The sequence below is a fragment of the Melanotaenia boesemani genome, chromosome 6 (assembly GCF_017639745.1).
Source record: "Melanotaenia boesemani isolate fMelBoe1 chromosome 6, fMelBoe1.pri, whole genome shotgun sequence".
NCBI classification, from domain to species: Eukaryota; Metazoa; Chordata; class Actinopteri; order Atheriniformes; family Melanotaeniidae; genus Melanotaenia; species Melanotaenia boesemani.
This window is the reverse complement of record NC_055687.1, coordinates 18,814,717-18,838,796: the sequence shown is the minus strand read 5'-3', so window position 1 is coordinate 18,838,796 and position 24,080 is coordinate 18,814,717. Positions and strand designations below refer to the sequence as shown.

General features: G+C 37.5%; 1 protein-coding gene across 4 annotated transcripts; it reads left to right on the top strand.

Moving 5' to 3' along the window:
• Window positions 1-724: 724 nt before the first annotated feature.
• rorc (RAR-related orphan receptor C) lies at window positions 725-23,002 on the top strand. 4 transcript variants are annotated; one of them, XM_041986771.1, is made up of 13 exons: window positions 865-955; window positions 1,063-1,161; window positions 6,082-6,111; window positions 14,980-15,065; window positions 15,979-16,120; window positions 16,219-16,578; window positions 16,680-16,781; window positions 16,862-16,983; window positions 17,367-17,499; window positions 17,587-17,712; window positions 17,792-17,902; window positions 21,419-21,528; window positions 21,614-23,002. In XM_041986771.1, the coding sequence occupies exons 2-13, from the start codon at window positions 1,110-1,112 to the stop codon at window positions 21,776-21,778; spliced, it is 1,539 nt and encodes a 512-aa protein (XP_041842705.1). In that variant the 5' UTR covers window positions 865-955; window positions 1,063-1,109; the 3' UTR covers window positions 21,779-23,002. The 4 variants fall into 4 exon arrangements, with proteins under 4 accessions (XP_041842706.1, XP_041842705.1, XP_041842707.1 ...); XM_041986772.1 differs by lacking the exon at window positions 1,063-1,161 and having other exon boundaries at window positions 725-955; XM_041986773.1 differs by having other exon boundaries at window positions 892-1,161; window positions 17,587-17,694.
• Window positions 23,003-24,080: the final 1,078 nt, after the last annotated feature.

Here is a 24,080-nt window from a genome sequence, read left to right as displayed (position 1 = left end):
AATTAAGTATTAAGCTACTATATTGTATTGACAGACTGTAATATGCTGTGCTACAGAAGAGTTCGATCTTGTAGTAAAGGTGTGGTTATAAACAGGTGAAGTTAAAAGAAGAAAACACATTGAATAGTTTTAACATTGTATACAGGTACAAGAACCACTTGACAATTTACCTACAGTAGGAATGAATATTGGAAGCTCATTTATTACAACACTGGTATGAGCTACTTAGTGTCTGGATCCAGTAGGCACCATGTCTTAGAGAAGCATTTACCACAATGATGTAAACTGAGAAGACATCGATTATTCATCGTTTTCTTTGTATTTTCCTTTCTAGGTTTGAATGAGGGATTGCATATCAATAAAAAAGGAATCCCTGCACTCTAGCTACGAGTGCTTGCAAGTTATTCTAGGAAACCACTAAAACTACAGCAGCAAGAGGTTTTGATGGAGCACGTTTCATTTCTCATTTACAGTTAAGAAGCCACTGGAAAGTCAGTTAGTCTGCATTGTATTTTCTCTATTAGTGTTGCGGAAATTTTTTAGCAGCAACATGGGATTATATTTCTCAACTGAGCACTTCAAAGCAAAACCCGATCCGCTGTTATTACGTAACAGCCGGTGACATAACTCTCTCCAGCCTGGACGGTCAGGGCGCACGGAGAGCGCAGGGAGGGGGGAGGTGGTGACGGGGTGAGAGCGGCGGGCGCGCGGGTTGTCTCGCTACGACCGGCCGGCCCAGCTGCACTCTGCACTGCCGCTGCTGCCACGGGGGGAAGTGAATTATTTCACAACATCCACTCTAGAGGAGGTATACTGTTGACTAAGTAAGGCTGACAAAGAGGATAAAAAAATGATGACGGTTGAGTTTTGCTACCCGTAAGACTGCAAAGGAGGCGAGATGGCAGTGCACGTTTTCAAATGCCTGCGCCGGCCCGGGCGCTAGAAGAGCCAACAGGTAGCATGAGTTCTGTCATAACACCTTATCGTTCAAATAGAGGCAGGTGGGGTTCAATACCAGCTTAGGTGGCAGACATTTTTGGTTTGTGTGTGTGTCTGTGTGAGAGTGAAGACAGTGTAGGAGGGCCATCCGGTGTTTTGACAGGAGAGTTATGGAATATGTGGAGCCTGACTTGACCCCCGCTGACGCTCCCAGCAAAAAAGGTAAGAGGATCCATCCTAGCATGTAGCAGGTGTTGGATCCGTTCCGTTGCAAGTTCACTGCTAGAAAAAATGCACCTTGTTGAGCTTACCACTGACTTTGTAGTAATAAATAGTGTTTTTATGTCCTTTTTTTAATTTTTTTTTATAACAATAATAAAACCATGTTCTTAGTTTCCAGCATACCACATGGTACCCACTCCCACCCACTCCCCAATTATCTCACTGTGCTGGCCTTTCTTGCACCATCAGTCACTCCCCTCTCATCCATCTTTACCCCAGTAACCCTACTCATCCCTTTCTTTGGAGTGTTGTAAGGTGCTGTGAGTGGGTAAGAATGGCACTAAGCCTGAATAATCCACAGGGATTAGCTCTTATTTTTGCTTCTGTTTCTAGCCACTGCTTTTCTATTCAAAGTGTCTCCCTGGCTATAAATCAAACTGGCTGTCACGAGAGATAAGATGGCTTGTCCTTCTGTCACAGAAACCAACTGCACACCTTTCCTACTTCTCTTGATGCACAGTGTCACAGCTTGTTTACTGGATAATGATTGAACAACGTAGAACAGCACATCGATGCATGTGAAGTGCACCGTGGGGAAAAGACAGTGGCTCATTTTATTTTTCTTTGAAAGGTGGAACAAGAATATATACATTTGTCTTGTATAGAAGTAGGAGGAATGTTACAAAGCACCATATAAAGTTTTGTATTTTTATTTGAACTTAAAAACTATTCACATTTGCACTAACACAAAGAAAAGGGAATAGTTTTGGTTTATTTGCAAGCTTTTCATTATAGCCTTTTAGATTCATGCAACACCTAAAAACATTTAATGCTGCTCAACAGATTCAATCTGGAAATACTTTATATAAATTACACTGGAAAGTTTATCAGAAACAAATGCAGAATATTCAGTTCTAAAGTCACCACTGAGGTTCTTCAGTTCTTTGTATACAAATTTAATTTAATTTAGTGATTTTTTTATTATGTAACCATGAGCAGAAAGACAAGAATATAAGAAAACAGTGTTTCTCTACACATATACACTTTAGATATAATGTAATTTCAAGCCTTTAAAACTATGGATAATTTTATTGCTGCATTATGTTTGCCTGACAACTCGGCTTTAGTTCCAGCATCCTCATTTGCACTGGAGGCAAAACCTTACTGTCCAGCGCTGTTGTTGTGCCCTCTAACGTTGTTGGAGGGCACAAGAATTCTTTGGAAATTTGATGCACACATGAAACTGGAACAGCTTAATACGGTGTGCACGACAGATCCCAAGTAGAAGTGGAAAAAGACAATTTTAACAAGATTAAAGCTAATTAAGGGGAAACAAAATGTTAAAAGTGAACGTTAAGGGGTTTAAGGATTTAGAAAAAACAACGTACTTATCAGGTGCTGGGCCTGGTTTGTTCAGGTTGAAATGGGGATTCAGTGTGGTTGTTTCTGTTCATGTTTAGTTTCTTAATGATGAGCTGGCATTTCTTAGAGTGTTGAGTTTTTTGGTTTTAGTGGCTGTTGTGGGTGTCAACTCATTTTTCTCAAGCACACACGTTTTTGTGCCGCTCACTTCATGAAACTGATAAAAAAACTGATTAAAACTGTATGGCGTTCTCCTGGATCGGATGTAGATCTGATCTTACTCTACAATTATTCTGCTGCTGTTAAACTTTATATTATGGAGCTTGTTGTAAAAGTGACACTATTTGTATGAGTGCCAAAGCATCTGGTTTCTTCTCTGTTAATATTTATCAGTTAATATATTTTTTTTCCACAGGATAAACGAAATCACTTTAAAATACACAAATTCACTTCAAAGTAATGTTTATAGGCTAGCATGTTCCAACAGCTTCCTTCAAGTAAAATATATCCAACCTTGAATTCTGTTGTGCAGTGATTCCAACTACTTGCTGCTCATTGAAGAAAAAAGACTGTTATTTTTTCCTTAGCAGTTTGCTTGTGTTTAGATCACTTCTGAGCTGCATTGTTGACCTCAGAAAGCTGAATTAGCTTTAAAGATTTAAGCTCATACCACTTGTTGGTCAACAGTCTACTTTAATCTGAACTAAATCTTTTTTATCGGACTTGCATATAGCTGGATTTATTCCATATTTTATTGCTGTTCTGTACTGTACTGTATTATCATAAATCACATATATTTATAAATTTTCATTTAAACCTAATAACATTTCCAGCCTTCAAGGTATTATTTACTCTACAATATGCTATGAAGATGTGGTAATAAACAATCTTGAATTTCCTATTATTTAATGTGTTCTACATATTTTTATATTCAGACAAAGTTTTGTTCCTACTCTCTGGGCTCAGCAGGTCTTCAGTGCTGTTATGTAACGCAGCAACTGTCACTTCAGCAGCCCGCTTAGATGTCAAAGTGCAGACATGTTAGTGAGATTTTGACTGATGAGCTGTGTTGTTTGTGCCTCTGCAATCAGGCTCCTCTTTGAGGAGTGTGTGGTGTCTTTACAGCCCCACTTGAAAGGTGTGTCTTGATAAATGAGTCCATGCTGTGTCATATTTAGTTTGTAGAGGCACAGATGTTTGTGTGTCCAACTCACAGCCATCAAATACAGTTGATAATTTAATTCTGCTAATTACTTAAAAGACTTTAAATTATAAGTAATACATTTAATGAATTGTTCAGAGTATTACAGGAATTTTTAAGCATGGTAGCTTTATTTGGACATAAGGTTTTATTATCTTTGAGGCAGTGTTCACTGAAATATTACAAGCAATATCTGGGTAGTTCTTAAACATAAATACTATACTTCAATAAGGCTACTGAGACATTAAAAACTCAAAGATGCATCAATCTAAATGATAAAATGAGACTGTTGTGGAATTCTTGTAAGTTTGCTTAAATCTTATTTACTAGAGCTGTTAACCCATTATTAAGCAATCGCTTTACAACACCTGCTTGGTTAGTTGTTTGTTACATTTTCCGTGCACTGCTCTGCTTTCATTCCATACTTTCTGCTTATGAAGCAAAACTGATTTGATGAGGGATGGAAAAGAGAGGAAACCACAGAGGACCTGAACTGGCGCCAGACAAAGACCGGCTAGCACTTCGCCTTCCATTGATACTTATCTGCTTTGCCTTTAAACATCTTTCTTTCTCTCTCTCTTTCAGACACACACACACATACAAACAACTCCAGAAATAAACCTGTTGGCCCAGAACCGATCATTTCTCACACCAACTACACTTCAGACTCTCTCGTGATTGTGGTCAAACAGGCAGACAAAAAAAGAGGACCTATTGCTTCACAGACACCCACCTTCCTCTACATTTATCTTGAGTGTATACATTTGCTGAATAAAACACACAAACATATCACACACACACTCGGGTGTAAATAGGAATCCTCTAACCTCGCAGCCAACACCAAGATTTCTTATCTCTTCAGTTTGTGCACTGGAAAAAAAACACAAAAAAGCCCCTGCTATTTAGGACATACAAAATGATCACAGGCAAATATTTATAAATGAATTACTTTCTGTCACATTCCAATTAAATTTCTTTGTTAAAACTACAGTCATTTGAAAAAGAAAGTACAGACATCTTATTCTAAGGGTGATGAATGAAGACACACACATACAAAGAATGAAAAAAACAAAAACTTTTGGCCTGTACCAGGTCTCAAAATAAGATAAACGCAACCATATTAACAACAACATATGGCATATCACACTTTGCACACTTTTATGTATTTGACAAAAACTGAACCAGAATACAGAAACACTGTGTAAAAAAACTAAGTAGACCCTTACTACTTAAGCTTGGGGTAGGTCTGTGCTCTCTGAGTGTTTATAGTTATTAAGTGTGAGATTTTGGCAGTTTGCTTGTATGGAGCATTCAGATGTGTATTACCACCGATATCAGCAATGATCTTAGACACACATGCTCATCAATTTGATAAGGCTATGAGGCCATTTCCAAACAATTTACAGCCCATCATTTTCCAGAAAGGTAATTCACAAGTGGAAAAGATTGAAAACAGCTGATAATCTTTCCAGGAATGGATGTTTCAACAAGTTCACCTCAATGCTCAGACCAAAAGAAAGAAAAAAAAAAAAAACATGAGCTACAGCTCTTAGACTCTATGGGCCTCAGTTAACACGTTAAATGTTACTGTTAGAAAAGGCTGGACAAGTATAGCTTATTCAAGAGGGACACAAAAGCAGAGTTACTTCAAGTTGTTAGTGCTAAAGGTGGTTCTACAAGATATGAGCTTACTTTGTTGTACACTACAAGTTTCAGCTCAGGTTAATGGCATGAAATAATATATCAGGTATTAATAATCTGTGGTTTTATTTACTTTATTTTAAGACTTGGTAAAGACCAGATTATTGGTTTTTAAACTATGTCCTGATGTGTACTTCCTTTCCCTATGACTGCTTTGATTAAAAAGTTAACCACTTAAGTTTAATTCTAATTTAAGTCCCTCAGCAAACTGCAAAAAAAGAAAAATAAGTTTGGCCTAGATGTAGGCCATATCTGAGCCACAAGGGTCAAAAGTGGCACAGGTTAGGCTCAAATGTGTTTGCTATCTGGGCCATGTATGCAATATAATATCAATGGTTTACGTTTGTGGGTGTTTTTAACTTGTAAGCTTTCACGGTGTTATAACATAAAAATTGGAACCGTTAAATGTACATGTTGTAGCTAATATGCAGGAATTGTATTATGAGATACCAAAATAATGAGATTAAAAAAGAGTTCCAGTGTGAAATGTTTCGTTTGCATTTAAAAGTCAGCCGTGCCAGCTTACCTCCAGTAGTTGTTGACTACAACTCTTATTTCTTTCTCTTTATCTGCTCATAAATATTGTGGCTAATTCAGCTTGTTGCGTAAAGTTTTGCTAAATGCACTAACTACCTTTTGTTTTCTTTTCCCTTCAGGAGGCACCGTGTCCAAGAAGACTCATTTGAGTATGTTTTCTGCACACACACACACACATACACACTAGCTGCAAGTTTGTCTTCATGCGTGTTTGCGTGTGTATGTATGTATCTGGATGTGGTATTGACTCTACTTGTGTTTGTGCTAGATATTTGTGCATGCATTGCGGTTACCTTCATAGTTTGTGAACATGCAACATTGCACCTGTACTGCAACACAAACACAAACACACACACACAAACACAGGTGTACAGTGGGGTCGCAGGGGTTGGGCCATTAGGTTCTGTGTGTTGCACCTGCACTGCCCCCCCGTCTCACACACACGCACACACACACACAGCTTCTTTGGCATCTGAGTGCAGATGACAGCGATAACATCTTGTCTTTTTTTAACTCTTGGTTTAACACTTTCTGCCACAACTTTGGCTCACCTGGTTGTGTTATCATGTGTGGGGATAATGAATGTAACGCAATTTTCGTTTTAGGTGGTGTGATGATAAACACAGAGGCTCAGTAATAATTCTTTTTTTTAGAATGCGGGTAAATATAGGTTAAAAAAACAGTGAGGATGGATAATGTAGAATTTTGTAATTTTGGTTGTCTTATGTGGCGTAGTTGTTGTTCAGGAGCTTTGATGGAACATAAGGTGGTATTAATGACGCTGTGGTGGTTTACGTCCAAATATACTTATTCAAGTGCTGAAAATGTCTATTTTCTTTTATATTTTTTTTTTCTGCAGTGTTTTCTTCACTACTTGATATTCTAACAGCGATCCATAGAGCCTATCAAATATATTTTATTAGTGGAGGTAATTTTTTACAGTACAATGCATCCATCTGCTGCCAGTTTTAAAAAGGTGCTTATTAATGTATTACCTTTACATGGTAATGATTCATAAAATGCTTGTTGAAAAAGAGGATAAAAAGTACACAGTAAAATGAACTGACAACCAAGTATATAATCTCATAAGGACCATAGAAAAAAAAAAAAAAAAAACAGAAAAAAATATCTAAATTCAATTAATCATCAAGTGGAAGATCAAAACCTTTCTGAAACTTACATGATTTTACTACATCCCCAGTCGTTCCTGTTTACTGAATCAATTTTAATTCTCATGGAGTCTCAAAGGTGTCAGACACTATAAAGCAATTTTTTCTGACGTGTAATATAGAGTGAGGGGGTGAGGAATAACAACAAAGTTGAGGAAAAAGTACCTTGAGAAAAAAAAAGTCAGGGCAGGGGACAGTCCCCCCTTTCTTTGTCTGCTTTTTCTCTTTTCTCACGTATACGCACACGCTCACTAACAAGGAAGGTGAGGCGGTGACTGTCACTCAAAAGTCTGAATATGAGTGCTGAAACTGCAGTGAGCACCTGACACAGCTCTCTAAAGGACGAAGAAAAAAAGAAGCAAGATTAAAAGATAGTCCGTCTTAAAGAAAAAAAAATAGAAGTGCTATACTGTTTTCAGACAAAGTGAGAGGAAAAGAGAGTTTGTGAAAGTGGGACAAACATCTAAGACAAGTGGAGGAGAGAGGATGATGCGAGGTAGGGATTAAGCTCTTTGGGTTTGTGTGTGAGTGTGTGGGCAGTGCAGTCAGATATTTTATCAGTTAAATCAATTGCAACTGATGCCTCTGAGGAGGTAAGGATGCTGCGATCAAGACACTAACTTAACATGATTTGATTGCAATGAACTATATGTTTTTGAGCTTTTATCAAATCCCTAAAATAACTTTGCTTTCATGCGGACTCAGACACCTGTGGCTTCAAACAACTCGATCACGCTGTGTGATTAAGCTTTTTCTTTAGTTTTTCACTCTGGGCTGAATGATGAAACCTTGTTTAAGCGGCGCTACGATTCACAACCACTAATTTAGTTCTTTTAAATGTTTTATGCTAAATCCAAGCATTGCAGGCAAAGATGTTTTAGCCATTCTGCAAATGATCCCCTGCAAAACATACAAGTGTGTGAAGACAAATGCCCCTATTTGTTTTGAAACTAAGTCTCTTCAGAGGTCTGCATTGCCCGACTGTTGGCCATGTTCACATTGTTTGATGTGTTTCACTTTTACACTTCAGTAACATGACTAACTTTGACTTCCCTTTGATGAAATTAAGATTTGAATCATAGACATCTGTCACAGATATTTCTACCCTTTGTCACTCCCACATGTACAGTACGCTTCTGTTACCTGCTCATTTTACAGAGTGAGAGTTGGGTAAAAATACATACACTATTGGGAACAAATTTCGTTCATAATACAACACAGTATCTTTTGTTTATTTGAGTTAATAAGAAGGGATTAGATTTATATGGTGCTTTTCAAGACAACAGAAGTGCTTTACAATGAATCTATTCAGTCTATTCATACTTGTTATCAAAATGATCACAAAACCATGATAAACCCAGCACCCAGGCGAGTGGAGAACACCATGACATTTGACATGCTGCTAATCTTTTTTGCATAAGCTTCCATCTAATACTAACCAACAGAAAACAGGATGCTGTACCACCACAATGCATCAGTTTGAATGGACTGACTCTACGTACGTATTAAAGACAGGATGCAAAAGACATGGGCTACTCAGTTCAATTAAAATGAAGGAAAATGTCATGTTTAAATAGAATAGATTGAGAATAGATTGGATAGAAACAGAAAACAGACAAATTGGAGGAAATAATAAATTTACATATGCATGCCGCTTACAGGGACTTCTGTTACAACATGCAAGCACACACACACACACACACACACACACACACACACACACACATTTTTGCAGCTGCTTTTTAGATGGCGCCTAGATGTGCTGCATGTCTGCCGTGCAGCTGTGGTGTGGATACAAGAGAGAAGGGTCTAACAGATGAAGATGCTACCTAATATTTTTGTGTCTCTTTACTACAGGTGGAAAAAATTAAGTTCCACCATAAAACCACACACATTTTCTATGACTTTTTTTTCTTTATTCGGGGGATTCCTGCGTAGATCTTATACAGTTTCTTTATCAGAAAGGATTTCCTTGTTCCTTTGGGTGCAGAAATTTGCACAGCACTTCCAAAGCAGTAGAAGCGGTTGGCTTTAGATCAAAGCCAACATCAAACTTGCAGCTGACACATTCCCCTCCCAAAATATGGTAAATGAAATACGGCAGTTGAGCTGATTCATACCCTCTGCTACTGTCAAAACATTACCTCTTTCAAGCACCGTAAAATTCAGAAAGCACTTGAAAGTCAAATTTAGTAAATGTGACGCCAATAGGTGTTCAGATCAGCTTTTGTAATTTCCTTGTCTCTAGAGACAAAGTCTTTTTTTCTGTATTGTTACTGTAGTTCTGACATTTATATAAATGACCACCACAGTTTGATACAAAACATAATGATACTTAAGCTCTCAAATAATTATTCAAAAGACGCCTCATATGAAACTCCTGATGCCATTACTGGTCTGGTAATGATGCTGATTTTACCTTTTTATTTATTTATTTTATTTACATTAATGCATTTTTCCCTCTTAGGCACACGTTACATTAATTTTCAACTATCTTCAAATATTCTAACAGCAGTATAAATAAAACAAAGGTCTGTTTTGCACAAAACAGACAAAGTAAAAAATAAGTGTAAGGATAAATATGGTAATACGTTTAGTAAAATATTTATATTTTATTTACAGTTTTAGAAAAATGCAAGTACAGATATGGCAGTACAGATGTTGTATTGTTCATGTTGCAGATTTTTTACAAATCACTTTTGCAGTATCCTCATCTTTCCTTCGTACCTTGTGATAAATAAGAAAAATTAGTGTTCATAAAAACTTTTTAATTATTTCAAGCATTGTCCCATCAGCAATATCCTTAATAAAAAATATCAAGCATTTAACAGATTATTTAAAGAACTACAAAAAAATAGAACAAATATTACAAACATATTCATTTAATCTGCTTTAGTGTTATGCGATTATCTTGAATTGCATGATCCCATCTTTAATGAAAATATTAAATTTTGTAATGTTTCACAGTCTGTGCGTTGATAGATTAACTTCTGTTTGCGAGTGTGTTTGTGTGTATTGGTATTGTGTGTGTACACAAACTTTTTTTGCTCTCTTGCTTGCATTTGTGACAAACGTAAGCTTCCGTCAAAGGAAAGTTGAGGTTTTCTGTCAGTTTACAGAACAGACTGCTGACAAGGTGATTATAGACAGACTGAGTTCAGGGTGGTTGGTATGTAACTGTATTGTTTCCTTCACAAACACACACACTTTCAATGATTTCATCAGCGTTTTGCCTTTTTCTGAATAAGGTTAAATAAGAGCTTTTATGACAAGATTTGGTTTGATTTTTATCTGTCCAAGCAGAGAATCGACACCTTTAAACTTTTGAACATGTTCAAGAGTGTTATAAAGTGCACGCTCTGCACCCTTCTACACATTTATGGAGTATCTGCGTTGTCCTGATAAACATGACCTGAAGGTAATAAAACTTGTGGGTTTTAAGTAAATATGTTTAAACAAAAAAATGGGTTTTATGCACCTTTACTTTTTCTTTTGCACCAGTTCCTGTTGTTTAATGCACATTCCTTAAGATTTTCATAGATTCATTCTCCATCATTTGAATTAAAAAACGTGCCAGATTTCTGAAAATGAGTCCCATCACCAGCACACCAACACCACATCCATAATGCCGTGGCACTACTAGATCTATAAACATCATGGAAAGAAAAGCGGTACGCGCTTGACTAGAATTAGAAGAAAAGAAAATATTGTACAGATTTCAGTAAAACACATTTCAGCAGTTGCATTTACTCTCAAACATTCTGTTGTTATTGTAAGAATGGCAGTACTTGTCATTTGGAGCAAATAAGTTATTGATATTGCTATAAACTGACTGAAAGACTATTAGCTGCGTCTTGGTACTTTTCATGCGGAAGTGTGGGAGGTGGAACGCTTTTGTTTTCACTGACAAATCAGGACATTTTTATCACTAAACATCTACTGTACTCACACCACCTGTTAATGTAATACAGAACATTCATTTTTAAACTACTTCAGCTTTTTTCAGTGTATCAAATACAAACTACTTGTTTTGCCTAAAAAAACTTTATTGGTTTAATTGATCTCACTTTTGGTTTAATGTGCATTCAACAACTAAACCAAACCCACTTGCCCGTTAAACAGCTAAAACATTGTAAATATGAAATGATGTAAAATATCTAAAAAACGAAACCACAAATACTATATACTGATACTATAAATATCATTTGCGTGTGATCTTGTTGTAACTGCACATACAATAAGATGCCCAATAGGCAAATTCATTTTTGGAATAAAATTATGCTCCTACAAGAACAAAATGAAAAGTCAGGCTTATAAATACAAAATTACTAAATATTAGATTTTACAGCATAAAGGAAAAAATGGAAATTTATTAAATGAAATGATGCAGTAATAAAATAATAGAAAATATATGTATAAATATATTTATATATTAATCAAAATAATAAAAGGTTCAAATTAAATAAATAAAAGTAAATAAAATCTGTAGTATATTTAGACATTTGAAAACTAAACATTTATTTAAGTTATTTTTTTTTATCCAATAAACTTTTATATATATTTTTATGAGTTGCCAGGCATGATAGACTGCATCTGTAGTGCTTCTTCATTTGTTTGTTAAATGTTCCACTGGTTTTCCCACTAGAGTTGGAAGTTTGGTTGCTAGATGCTGCTTTTGTGTTGAAAGCTTCAGAGCTGCTGGCGAGCTTTAGCTAACACCGCATACAGACCTCTCGGCTCTGCCTTGTTTTCTCCCAATTACAAAACCATACTTAATAAATTGGATTGTTTTTGTTCTTTTTATTTAAGAAATACTTTTTTTTTAAAAAATATCAAATGCTGAATTTTTTAAAAATATAAGCTTAATGTTGGATTAGTTGCAAAATGTTTTAAATTGTTTTTATCAGGGATGACAAAAGTTTGCGAAAGGTTATGAAATCCTAGAAAAAAAAAATATGCAATGCAAGCAACATTTTCAGACCACCTGCAGATATTAATATTTAGAGTAAGAAATAATCAGATTAAACTATATGCATGCTACATAACATCCTGCCACAGTTTTCATGGGATTGTGCGATATACATAGATAGTTCACAGTGCAGTCTGCATGTTCCCATGTTGCCAGGTCTTCGTGTCATGAGCAGCTTTAGGCTTGTTTTCCTTCTTTTCACTTTGTTTCTGTCACAAGATGTGGCAACATTGGCTCTGGGTTGGGTTCTGAAACATGGAGGCTGAGGGAAATTTAGAAAAGAAAAAAAGATGCATGTTTAAGGGAAACCCAAGAAAGCTAATGCAGCTTATGTAAATGCTATAATTGGAATATTTTCTTCTTTGTGTTAAGGTAAATTGCTAGAATACTGCTTTGAACATACACATAGCTATTGACTAACCACATTCTGCACACATTTGCAGACGTTAAGCAACACTGTCTGCAATCCACACCATTTGTAAATACTGATATAAAAAACTAAACAAATGAGGACATGGACTGTTCTGCAGCTAAAAAACTATATATACTGAAAATATTTGAATGCATGAGGCTTTCAAAGGAAAGGTAGTTAGTCTCTTCAGTTTACAAGTGCTTGTGGATTAAAAAAAAAAAAAGATTTGCTATATTGTTTTTGAGCTATTTTTCTCGAAGAAACATAGGCTTCACTTTTATATTGTTTAAGTTTTTTAAATCAAAATAAGATAATATTTGTAAAATGCTATACTGAGACACAATCATCCATTCTATGGTTACAAAAAACAGACACAAATAGAAGCGATAAAGGTGGTGTAGAGTTTTTTTCGTGCTATCTCTCAAAAGCTTGCGTGCATACACACCAGAAGATGCTGGGCTTTGGGTTTAGCATGTGGCTGGAGATAACAAGGTGAGACTGAAAAACTCATCACTGCTCCTCACAGCCACTCACATCCCTACACTCACCGGACTTGAACTGCAGGTTATGTTTTTGTTGTTGTTATTTGGCACCTATAAAAAAATCAGGATTTAGCTGGATTCTTCTTCATGCAATGCAGGTTTTAGTTTTTTAATCCGTGCAGTATGTTCAACTGCAGCGAATTAAGCCAGCATGGAAAGTTGGTGGGGGAACAGTTTATGTAATTACTCTGTATCTTTCTGTGTCTGTGATTGCGTGCAAGAGCAGTGAAAGGTTGTGGGTCATGGTGGATTTCCTGTTGTTTGAGGTTGACAATCAAAACTGAAATAGTAAAGAAAAAAAAAGAGAGACCACCACTGATGTTTTCTCCACGTATCCTGCATCACTGACAGAAACACAGTTACTGTATTTAACTGCAGTAGTAGTCGGTGAAGTATTCTAACTCTTAACTTTATGTGAATCAGTAATCTTTATTAGTTTGAGCTGGATTCTTTTGATTTGTGGGGTAATTATTTCCTCTGTCACACTGTACAAGTTCTGCTTTGTTCTTAGGTTTTTCTTAATCTGAGACTGGCTGTCCTCTACAGGAACCTTCACATGATCCCTGTGGCACTAGATAATGAGGGCACACACTGACACACTAACACACACTTGCAAAGAAATCTGACACAGTTATGCACGGAAATGCAAATATTACTGTATATAAACAGCATCAACTCATAAGAGCTTGTCTTGCATGGGACAATCACACCATCAGTGCAGTTGTGGAAGGAAGTCATAAGATTAGACCTGATAAAAGATTTATCTGTTATTTGTGTCTTAGTGGTGCATGCTTCTACGTTGTTTGTTAAATGAGTTGAGACACACTGGTAAACTACCTTCCCCCAGGACAGCTACTCAACATTATTGCTGCTAACATGAATCTGTGACAAAAAGTAGCCACTAAGCAAAAGGCTGAGGGGTGTGAGAGTTTACAGCGATCAGGGGTACAGGGGGAGGTGAGAGGGGGATGGCCATTACTGGCAGTGATGAAGGGAAGAGAGTGCATTACTGGCAGTTGTGTCCTTTATGAGCGAGATAGAGAAGGATCTCAAAGTAAAGAAATGACATGAAAGAGGGACAGTCAGAATGAAAGAGAAGCCAGGCAACCACTTGAAAGGGTTCTGAGGTTGACACCTTCATATTCTCCCCCAAACTCCATTTGCAAATATTCCACATTCTCAGACAACTTTTCTATTATTGCATTTGATGTTATTTTCTTCTTTATTATTAAAGCAAGAGGTGTTTCAGAGGAAAATACCTTTGGTTTACGGTGGTCACACAACAACTGATAGATGTGTGAGGGGAAGTACAGAATAAGAAGTTCTTACTGTGGGAATTGCTTTGAAGTCTACGACTTTGGGTGAAAATGCTGGGTGTTAAGATACATAGTGACATATTTTATTCAGACATGCATATCCTGTCTGATATGAAGAAATCATTCCAAAATGTCTGTCTGTCTGTCTGTCTATCTATCTATCTATCTATCTATCTATCTATCTATCTATCTATCTATCTATCTATCTATCTATCTATCTATCTGTCTGTCTGTCTGTCTGTCTGTCTGTCTGTCTGTCTGTCTGTCTGTCTGTCTATCTATCTATCTATCTATCTATCTATCTATCTATCTATCTATCTATCTATCTATCTCAACTGTCTGTCTGTCTGTCTGTCTGTCTATCTATCTATCTGTCTATCTATCTATCTATCTATCTATCTATCTATCTATCTATCTATCTATCTATCTATCTATCTATCTATCTATCTATCTATCTATCTATCTATCTATCTATCTATCTATCTATCTATCTATCTATCTATCTATCTATCTATCTCAACTGTCTGTTTGTCTGTCTCATATTGCAATACCAAACCGTCAAACTTCTAGATAACTACTTCCTTGTTGTTTTTATTTCTGTCTGTTTAGCCCAGATTGAAGTTATCCCATGCAAGATTTGTGGTGATAAGTCTTCTGGAGTGCATTATGGTGTCATCACATGTGAGGGTTGCAAGGTGAGATGCACATCTGTTGCACATTCACACACATACAAGCTTCTTTTCACCTTCCAACAGTTCAGACCCTATTATAGGGACTGCAAGGCATTTTTACGTACTTGTGTCTGCATACTACTGTTGTGGATTTGAAACAAAGCAATCTAGATGTGATTGAAGTGCTGATTTTCAGTATTAATTTGAGATGCTTAATAAATACTTGGCATCATATCCTTGATTTTCACAAGCTGAAAAGTACTAGCTTACCAATAAGCAGTTCACACATCCGAGATAGTTTGTTTAATTATTTCACAGCAAATTTAGGAAATAAACCATTTGGAGGTGATTACAAGTGGTTGATGTCTATTTGTTAGTTGTTGATATAAAATACTTGAACCTATCTGTATTTGTCCATACAACATTTGGCTTCAGGAACACACACAGACATTTCAGGGTGACTTTGCATTGATACTTACAAAGTAAAAGAGTTCCAGCTCCTCTTAAGTTCAGTAAATATGATATTATATCTTATGGTCATTGTTGTTTAACACAGGGTTGTTAGGGAGTCAGGCTGAGATGATGAGATAAGATAGATGGCTGTTGCTCCAGCTTCATGCTGAACAAGCAGATATGATCACTATCAATCTAACTTTCAGCCAAAATACTCAAATCCTCTTTTTATCTGCAGAGAGACAGGCTGCTATCTAGGTCAGTATTAGCTGTTTGTTTTATACCTGCATTGTTGGTAAATCACAAGAAAAGTCTGCACAGAAATGTCTGATATGCAGTATGCTGAAATGCATTTTCTAATTAATATAAAAAAAAAAAGCTCTGTGTATATTTTGTCTTTATGTAAAAAAAAAAAAAAAAAAGTTGGTAATTCATATTAGAAAGAAATCTCAATTATGTTTTGGTCTTTTTACCCACACATCAGGGATTTTTTCGGCGCAGCCAACTTCCCACCGTGTCCTATTCCTGCTCCAGGCAAAGTAATTGTCAGATAGACCGGGCCAGCCGGAACCGCTGCCAGCACTGTCGTCTGCAGAAATGCCTGGCTCAGGGCATGAGTAGAGATGGTGAGACAAAACACATCTTTGCCACAGACAAATCATCTTTATCCTTCATTTGAAGCATTTTTTTACTGTTTTTTTTTTTTTTTCCCTCCCCTCTTCAGCGGTAAAGTTTGGACGGATGTCTAAACGTCAGCGGGACTCTCTGATTGCTGAGGTGGAGAGGCACAGACGACAGCAGCAGCAACAACAGCAGCAGCTTCAGGGAGACACTCAGGTGGCGTTGTCCTGTCCCAACAAGAACCGTCAAGACCGCTCCCCCCAACTTCTCCAGCCCATGCCCACAGCCTACTCCTACACTGGAGACACTGAGCTGCTTTCCTACGCAGCTGATGTTCATCCTTACCTTTTGTGCTCTCCCAGTGATTCACAAGGGTCAGGAATGATCTGCCGTGGTCCTGGTGTCTCTCCCTCTTCAAGATCCCATTGCAGAGGAGACAATGGCAGATTCCCCGATGTAAGAGGTGAGGCACTAATGTTGGAGCACACTTCACTATACATACTTTTCTACATTCTGCTGTCCTTGTTCTTTTATTACTGCTCTTTTCTTTTTTCGTTCCATCAGGATTTGATCCCAGACATCAATCTCATGATCTGATGACGATCCATCCTTTAAACCCTCTGGAAGATCCTTACAGTCTCTATCCTCATTCTCTGCGAAACATGGGTCAGCAATCAGCACCACTGGCTGAAATGTATGTTTGGTCAATTTTATTCTATTCACAAATTCCTTTGCTTTTGTTTCAGATGAGCTGTGTGCCAGCATTGTGCGTTCCCACAGGGAGACCAGCCAGTACAGACCAGAGGAGCTGCAAGCTCTCAGATGGAAACTGTTCAGCAGGGAGGAGATCCAAGCCTACCAGAGCAAAGTATTACCAACAAGATTTCTGTTTCCTCCTCTCTTCTTTATTTCTCATGCATGAATCAGACAGTGTCAAAACATGCCATTTCACATGGCTTGAAGTTATTTCGTTTGATGAATCAAACAAAGAACTGAGAAAATGTCTTTCATCATTTTCCCCCTCCTCCTGTTTCTTTGATCAGTGGTGATCAAAGGGTGAGGAGGTGTTGGGTAAATTTAAGTGATAAAATACAGAAAGTTAAGTTTTAGATTGAATTGTTGGGAGAGTGAAGATCTGTTTGTGTAAGATGAGTAATGTTCCAGTTTATTATAAGTGTTATGTTGCAGAGGAACTTATGAGGGAACTAATAAACTTGCATTCTTGTATTATTTGCTCACTTCCTTTTCCAGACAGTGGATGAGATGTGGCAGCACTGTGCCAGCCAACTGACTGATGCTGTGCAGTATGTAGTAGAGTTTGCGAAACACATCCCAGGTTTTCGTATGCTCAGCCAGAACGACCAGATTGCCCTCTTGAAGACTGGTGAATTCCACTCACTCCTAGCAAGATCTTTACTCATCAAAATGTTGAAAAATTTACCCTTACTCCCTTCTGATCCTTCTCTCGCAGGCTCAATGGAGGTGGTTCTGGTTAGGATGAGTCGCTTCTTTAACACAGAGAACAACACTGTGTTCTTTGATGGGAAATTTGCTGGACCAGAAGTCTTCAAATCCTTGGGTGAGAAGCAGACAAAAGGTCAGAAACCGTTTGGGGAATGACCGGAGTATGTACCTGTGGTGACTTATCAGTGCTCTGTGCTACCTTTTCTTTGCAGCCTGTGGTGATTTAATTGGAGCAGTGTTCGACTTTGCTCATGGTATGTGTGCTCTAAAGCTCACTGAACAGCAGATCGCTCTCTTCGGTGCTTTAGTGCTGATCAATGCAGGTGAGATAAACTTAACATGACCCTCACTCATGTTGCAATTTGTTCTCCAGTTTTGGAAAATAACAAAAGGTGGAAGGACATTTACATTAAGCCACAATACTTGGTTATGTGGAGTATAGGAAAAATCTATGTTTGCACCCAGTACTGGGTTGGCTTATATTTTAATTAACATTTTTACCTAAGAGAAGCTGATATTCTTTTATTTATGGCTAAATCTGGCTAAGTGTTTCCTCGCAATCATACCCAGATTTAGCTGAAAGAAATATTTTCATGTAGAAATGTTAACTTTATCACATTTTCCTGACAATTTGTGTTATAGAGACTGGATTCATTCATGCAAAATTAGCTCTGCTGCCACCTAGAGGTGGTTAAGTGACAATAAAGAGCTCATAGTCTAGTTTCAACTTTAGGAGTCAATCAGCTTTGATGTTGGGGGGGGGGGGGGGTTCCAGTGAAACTGCTTTTATTTATGTATTAGTATTAGTGTATTGTATTTTTTATGTCAAACAACTAAACACATTAGAAATTGTAATAGAAAAGCAGCCTATTAAGTCTTAGTGTCAACTTGCTGTGACTTAAACAGTTCTAGACTTTTGGTCTGGTCGCATAAAATCCATAATTTTAATTGAGGAAATACATAAACAATATGCTCAAGTTAAAAACCCTGACTTGTATAAAACTCGAGTGGAGCTTCAAACCAAATTTGAGTTGGCTTCAATTCATCCTATCGAGCGCCAACGTTTGTTCTATATCCATGGTTCCCCGTGGAATTCTTTAAGGCATTTTTTTCCTCACTACTCTCGCCTCAGCTAAGCACAGTGCTATCTGACTCATTCGAGCAGGGCAAGCTCCCAACATCATTTTATGAAGCATGTATCACTCATTGCAAAAAAAGATAAGGATACGTTGGAGTGTTCTTCATATAGGCTATCTCTTTATTAAATGCTGACACAAATTTTGGCTCAAGTTTTGGCCCGAAGATTGTCGAACATATTACCGTCCGTCACATCTGAAGACCAAATAAATGGACATATTTATTTGTGACTCTAGAAAAATTTGGCTGTGGTCCGAATTTTATCACCTGGATCAAATTATTATAATCTAGCCCCACTGCTTTGGTCCCACTGCCCTTTTTGGGTGACAATGGAGTTGGGTTTTGCTAAAAACTTTTCCATTCCAGCATTTCTTGGATCTCCACTCCCTCTCCTGCCAAATAAATTCATAGACAATCCAGCTGTCAGGCACATGTTGAGTGTGGGTTCAGTTCAGGAGACACTTTAGCCTCCTTGACTTCTGCCTCTCTAGCCCCATTTCTGCCAACCATTTTTTTTAAACCTCCTTACTGGACTTAATATTTCAGGAATGGGGAGACTGCGTATTGAGCGTTTCAGTGATCTCTTTTCTGATACTAGCCTTGCATCATTTGAAAAGCTGTCTGAAAAGTTTAGTCTCCCAAAGTCTCACTTTTTCAGGTATCTACAGGTAAGGCATTTCCTCCACTGACAGATGCCAAACTTCCCTCAGAGGCCTGATAAGAGCATTGCTGATGCACTTCTCAATCTACAACCATCACACAAGGATTTAATCTCCATTGCCTACAAAATACTGCTAGGTATAAAGCAGACCTCACTTAACAACATTTAAAATGCACGGGGGCAGAATTTGAATCTCACCCAGTCTGAAGCCCTACACTGCTTGTTGCAATTCAAAGTCATACACAGGGCCCACATATCCAAATCAAAATTGGCTCGTTTTTACACAGACGTTGATCCCCTTTGTGACAAATGTAAGAGAGAGGAGGCTACACTTATTCACATGTTCTGGACATGTCCTAGCTTGGAGAAATACTGGAGGGAAGTCTTCTGAACTTTATACCTAATCGTGGGCATAGACATTGAACCCAACCCTCTGATTGCTCTTTTCAGCACCACAGCCGATCTTGATATGGGCCTGACCTCAGCTAAATGCCGAACTATATCTTTCGCCTCTTTCTTGGCCAGATGTGAAATACCGATGAGGTGGGGGGACTTCCCCGCCCACCCACACTCAGTGGCTGAGAAATGTTATGTATTGTTTAGACCTAGAAAAAATACATTACTCAATTTGCAGTTCCAAAGAAAAGTTCAAAAAGTATGGGGACCATTTCTGGAATACCTCCATAACCTTCAAACTAGCTAGGGACTAGATCCCTTAACCACATTTTACTCTGTCTTTACATCAGCAATACCAAGTGTATAAATCGGCCCTTTCTCTGGTGCCTTTTGGCTGGTGTGTGGGTTCATGATTTATATGTGTGCGTATGCATTGTTTGTCTTTCGTTTTTACCTTCCCAGATTAAAACCCGACTTCCAGCTGTTGCTTATATTGCTCCAGGAATGAAGTACATTTGACTAGTTGTTCTGTTGATTCTTTCATGTACATGTCTGGCTCGATAATGGGTGGGCGGGGTGGGTTGGATCATTTTTTTTTTCCTCGTTTTTTTTTTATTGTGTGTGTGTGTGTTTGTGTGTGTGTGTGTGTGTGTGTGTGTGTGTGTGTGTGTGTGTGTGTGTGTGTGTGTGTGTGTGTGTGTGTGTGTGTGTGTGTTTTCCTCCCTACTGTACACAGACAGGTTTATTGTTCTCGACTTTAGTTGACTGTATATTTCACAAACCCCCCTATCAACGTTATATAACTCTCATTTATTTGGGACAAAACTTTAATAAAAATATCCTTGAGAAAAAAAATCCATAATTTTATAACAAACTTAATTTGACAAACTCAGCATTCAAGTAACATAAAGACAACACATGTGCAGTGAATTCAGCTTTACTTACATGTATAATGATCTCTCACAAATAAAGTTAAGAGTGACAGAATATTTTTTTAATATATATGTTTTCACACAGTCTAAAGTATTAAAGTGTCAGACATTTTTCGGCCTGTGCATATATATTGGGACAGGCTAGTGGTCCGATTAAATGACCAGGTCAAACTCTCAATTCTTGTTGCCTTATATGTGCAACTCAGTAACAATAATGATTGGTCAAAATGATAAAATGAGGGACAATAAGCCTGGAGTACGGATCAGGTGTTCAGTCAGTGTAGAACTAGTTATTCTGTGGAAGACACAAACTTTATTTGGTGTGAACTCTGGATTTTATGTTCCTTTAGATCTGCCTCTCACCGTGTCTATAAATAAATAAATAAATAAAATATGAAAATTCAAAGACACGCCAGTGAAAAGAAAGAAACACAGAAGTCATTATGTTTTTTCAGTGGAAGGTTTCAGGAGGATGATGTATCCCTGCTGACTTTGGGTGAAAAGCATGGCAAACCATAGACAGGTCACCAGTCAGTCTCAGGGCTAAAAAGGCCATAAACATACACCTGAACAGCAGGTTCAAATCCAGCTTCTTCTTAGTTGTGAGGCAACAGTGCAAACCACTGCACCAAGCCAAGGCATCTACTTATTTAAAATAATAATAACAAATATAATTTAAAATAACCACTTTCAAAACGTATCTTTCTGTGCAGACCGTCCATGTCTAGAGGACAGAGGTAGAGTTCAGCGAGTGCAAAGAAGTGTGGAGCTTGGACTTACGCACATTCTACACCAGCACAACCAGGAGAGTCTGATGCATAAGGTAGGTTTGGAATGATCTGGAATATGAATTCATCCACAAGCTCTTTGTCCTAGAATACAGACATGTGTCTCTGTTTTCCCCGCAGCTGTACCAGAGGATGGCGGTGTTGCGTTCGCTTTGCAGCCTGCACATGGAGAAGCTGCGCTGGTTCAGTCAGCGATACCCACTCACTGCCCACTCTCTGTTTCCTCCACTCTACAAGGAGCTGTTTGCATCTGAGGCAGAGCTGCTGCCTGGGACCACTCACTGATGATCTGACAGCTGCAAACTCAAACACACACATAGACACAAACTATTTAAAGTTTCATCATTACTTTCTGACAGAATCTATTTTTCTAATAATTAAAACAAATACGAAAAGCACAGTAATCACGAGTATTGGAAATGACACGACTTCCAAGAGAGCTCATTTTGTAGATTATTTCTAAAATCATTTTGAATAGTTTGACATTATTTTGATTATTCCAGGAAAATATGCAGTTAATTTTCTGTGAGAGTTTATTTTCAGCGGAGTACAGGAATATTTTTATTTTCTCAGACTGTTGTTATTCTATCCAGTTGTAGCAACTGTGTGTCACAGTGTGTTTATCCACAGATTCAAAGAGGCAGGATGCTCTTCAGTGACAACGGACATTTAAAGTGATACCGCCCAAATAATCTGTCAAGATTATCCCCTCCTATTAAAAGAAGCATGATGCTGGCAAAATAAGCAATATAAATTATAGTTATAGTGTTGACCCTACTTTGCAAACATTTTATAATCCAAATCTCTGCTGTCTCCTAGTTATTAATCCATATTTAAAATATGACTCAGTTAGTACAATGTCGCTGCACCGTCACATTGAAGCTGTTTTTCGTCCTTCTGCTTCCACGCTGTGTTTGTCTTCAAAAGGTTTTGGCTTCAGCAGTGCTTTAATTCACATAACACAAAGCTGAAAAAGCCTTGTCTTCATCATCCTCCTCACCTGGGCAACAAACAGTCTCTGTCAGTTACCGCCATCCTGCCTCTTTTTATCTGCATTTCTAGAGAAATGTTTCTCCTCAGGCTGATGTCACAGATAGACCATTAAATCCAACAGGGAAGCAATTCCTGTTCCTGTTTCCTCTTAGTTTAGATAAACCCACACACTTATATATATTGTTTGAACCTTGGAAGGATGTTGCATTAAATTTAGAAATTAGAATCTGTTAACACCTTGTGATGCATTAGAAATCTCTTCCTTTGTGTGCTAACTTTTTGTTTTGTTTTGTTTTGATTTTTTTTTGGTTTTTTTTTTTCAATTAACTTTTGTTTTCCCTTTATGTACTATAACTGGGTAAAACTGAAGAAACATTAAGAAGTTTCAGCATTAAATACTGTCTGTCTGGATGTAGTCCTCTGTTTACCTAGAACAGACATGATTTTAATGATCTTAATTCCATATAATTCTTTTAATAAACTCCTGAGGCTGTGACACCAAATAGATGTGGGTGTTATTTTATTCACAGAAAATAAAAGTTAAAAAAAGGCGGTAATATAACAGTTTTCCAAGACTGAAACAAGCTAGAAAACGTACTCTGTTATATTAAGATAAAATAGTCTTCTTTAACAGTTAATGTATAATTATGATGGGGTGATTAATCATTTTATTTAAAATATTTAAGTGAATTTGGTAAAATTGCAGCAGTTGACACATAAGAGATGTTAGTCACAGCGACTGTGTGGAAAGTTGTAATTAGGTTTTCACAGGCAAAAATGTGGTCATCCAAGTAAAAATAAGAAGCAACTGAAGTGGCTGGAAGTCAGTTGGACAAGATTAATATATTCTTACAAGAAGTCACAAAGAGTGAAAAAGAAATGGGGGGGGGGGGGTTGCATTTTCAATCAAAGCTGTTTTTTTTTTTTAACTCTGCAATATGATTTTTCTTTTTCTGCAGAGAGTACAAAAACAACTGTCTTCAATCATCTAAATTAATCTTTGTTGTGGACTTTTACAGTTCATTGAGACCTCACTACATGTGTTGAACTTTGATCAGAGGAACAGCTTTCAGCAGCGTTACATTCTGACTGAGAGGAAGAAAATGTTCAATTTAATTTTCTTAAATCTGGACCACTCGAGCATGAGAAGGAGAGTGCTTATCAGACTTCCTGAGAATTGTTTTGTCATTTTTACTCCCTAAACTCTCAGAGGAATGTCAACACATTTGCAAAGCTTTTGGACCCCAACACATACCAGCACCAAGCCAAACTTTTGGTGTTGATATGCTTTCATGATGAGAAAAGGCTGTGGGCAGGGCAGCAAAACTGCGGCCTACAGAGAGCAAAGAGTGGAAACTCATTCAGCTGCAGCTGGTGACTGAAAATGGAGTTTTTCCTCTGGTCTGACCTGTTTTTTTTTTTGTTTGTTTGTTTTTTTTTTGTTGTTGCTCCTCTACCTTTCAGGGGAGTCGAGCTCCCCTTAGCTCCCCTGTAATTCGAACCCTGAATTTAAGGCTTTTAATATCTCTGACAAGCTGAAGAAAAATTACCTACAAAAATGATGAGTGGCATAAACATTCGGGAGTGGAGTCAA

What these genes read in the sequence shown, in the direction of transcription:
- rorc (XM_041986771.1), top strand. Translation starts at nt 1,110, where the DNA reads ATGGAATATGTGGAGCCTGACTTGACCCCCGCTGACGCTCCCAGCAAA. An exon ending in TCCAAGCCTACCAGAGCAAA is followed by an intron (nt 16,984 to 17,366) that starts GTATTACCAACA and finishes TTCCTTTTCCAG; the next exon opens with ACAGTGGATGAGATGTGGCA. An exon ending in GATTGCCCTCTTGAAGACTG is followed by an intron (nt 17,500 to 17,586) that starts GTGAATTCCACT and finishes CTTCTCTCGCAG; the next exon opens with GCTCAATGGAGGTGGTTCTG.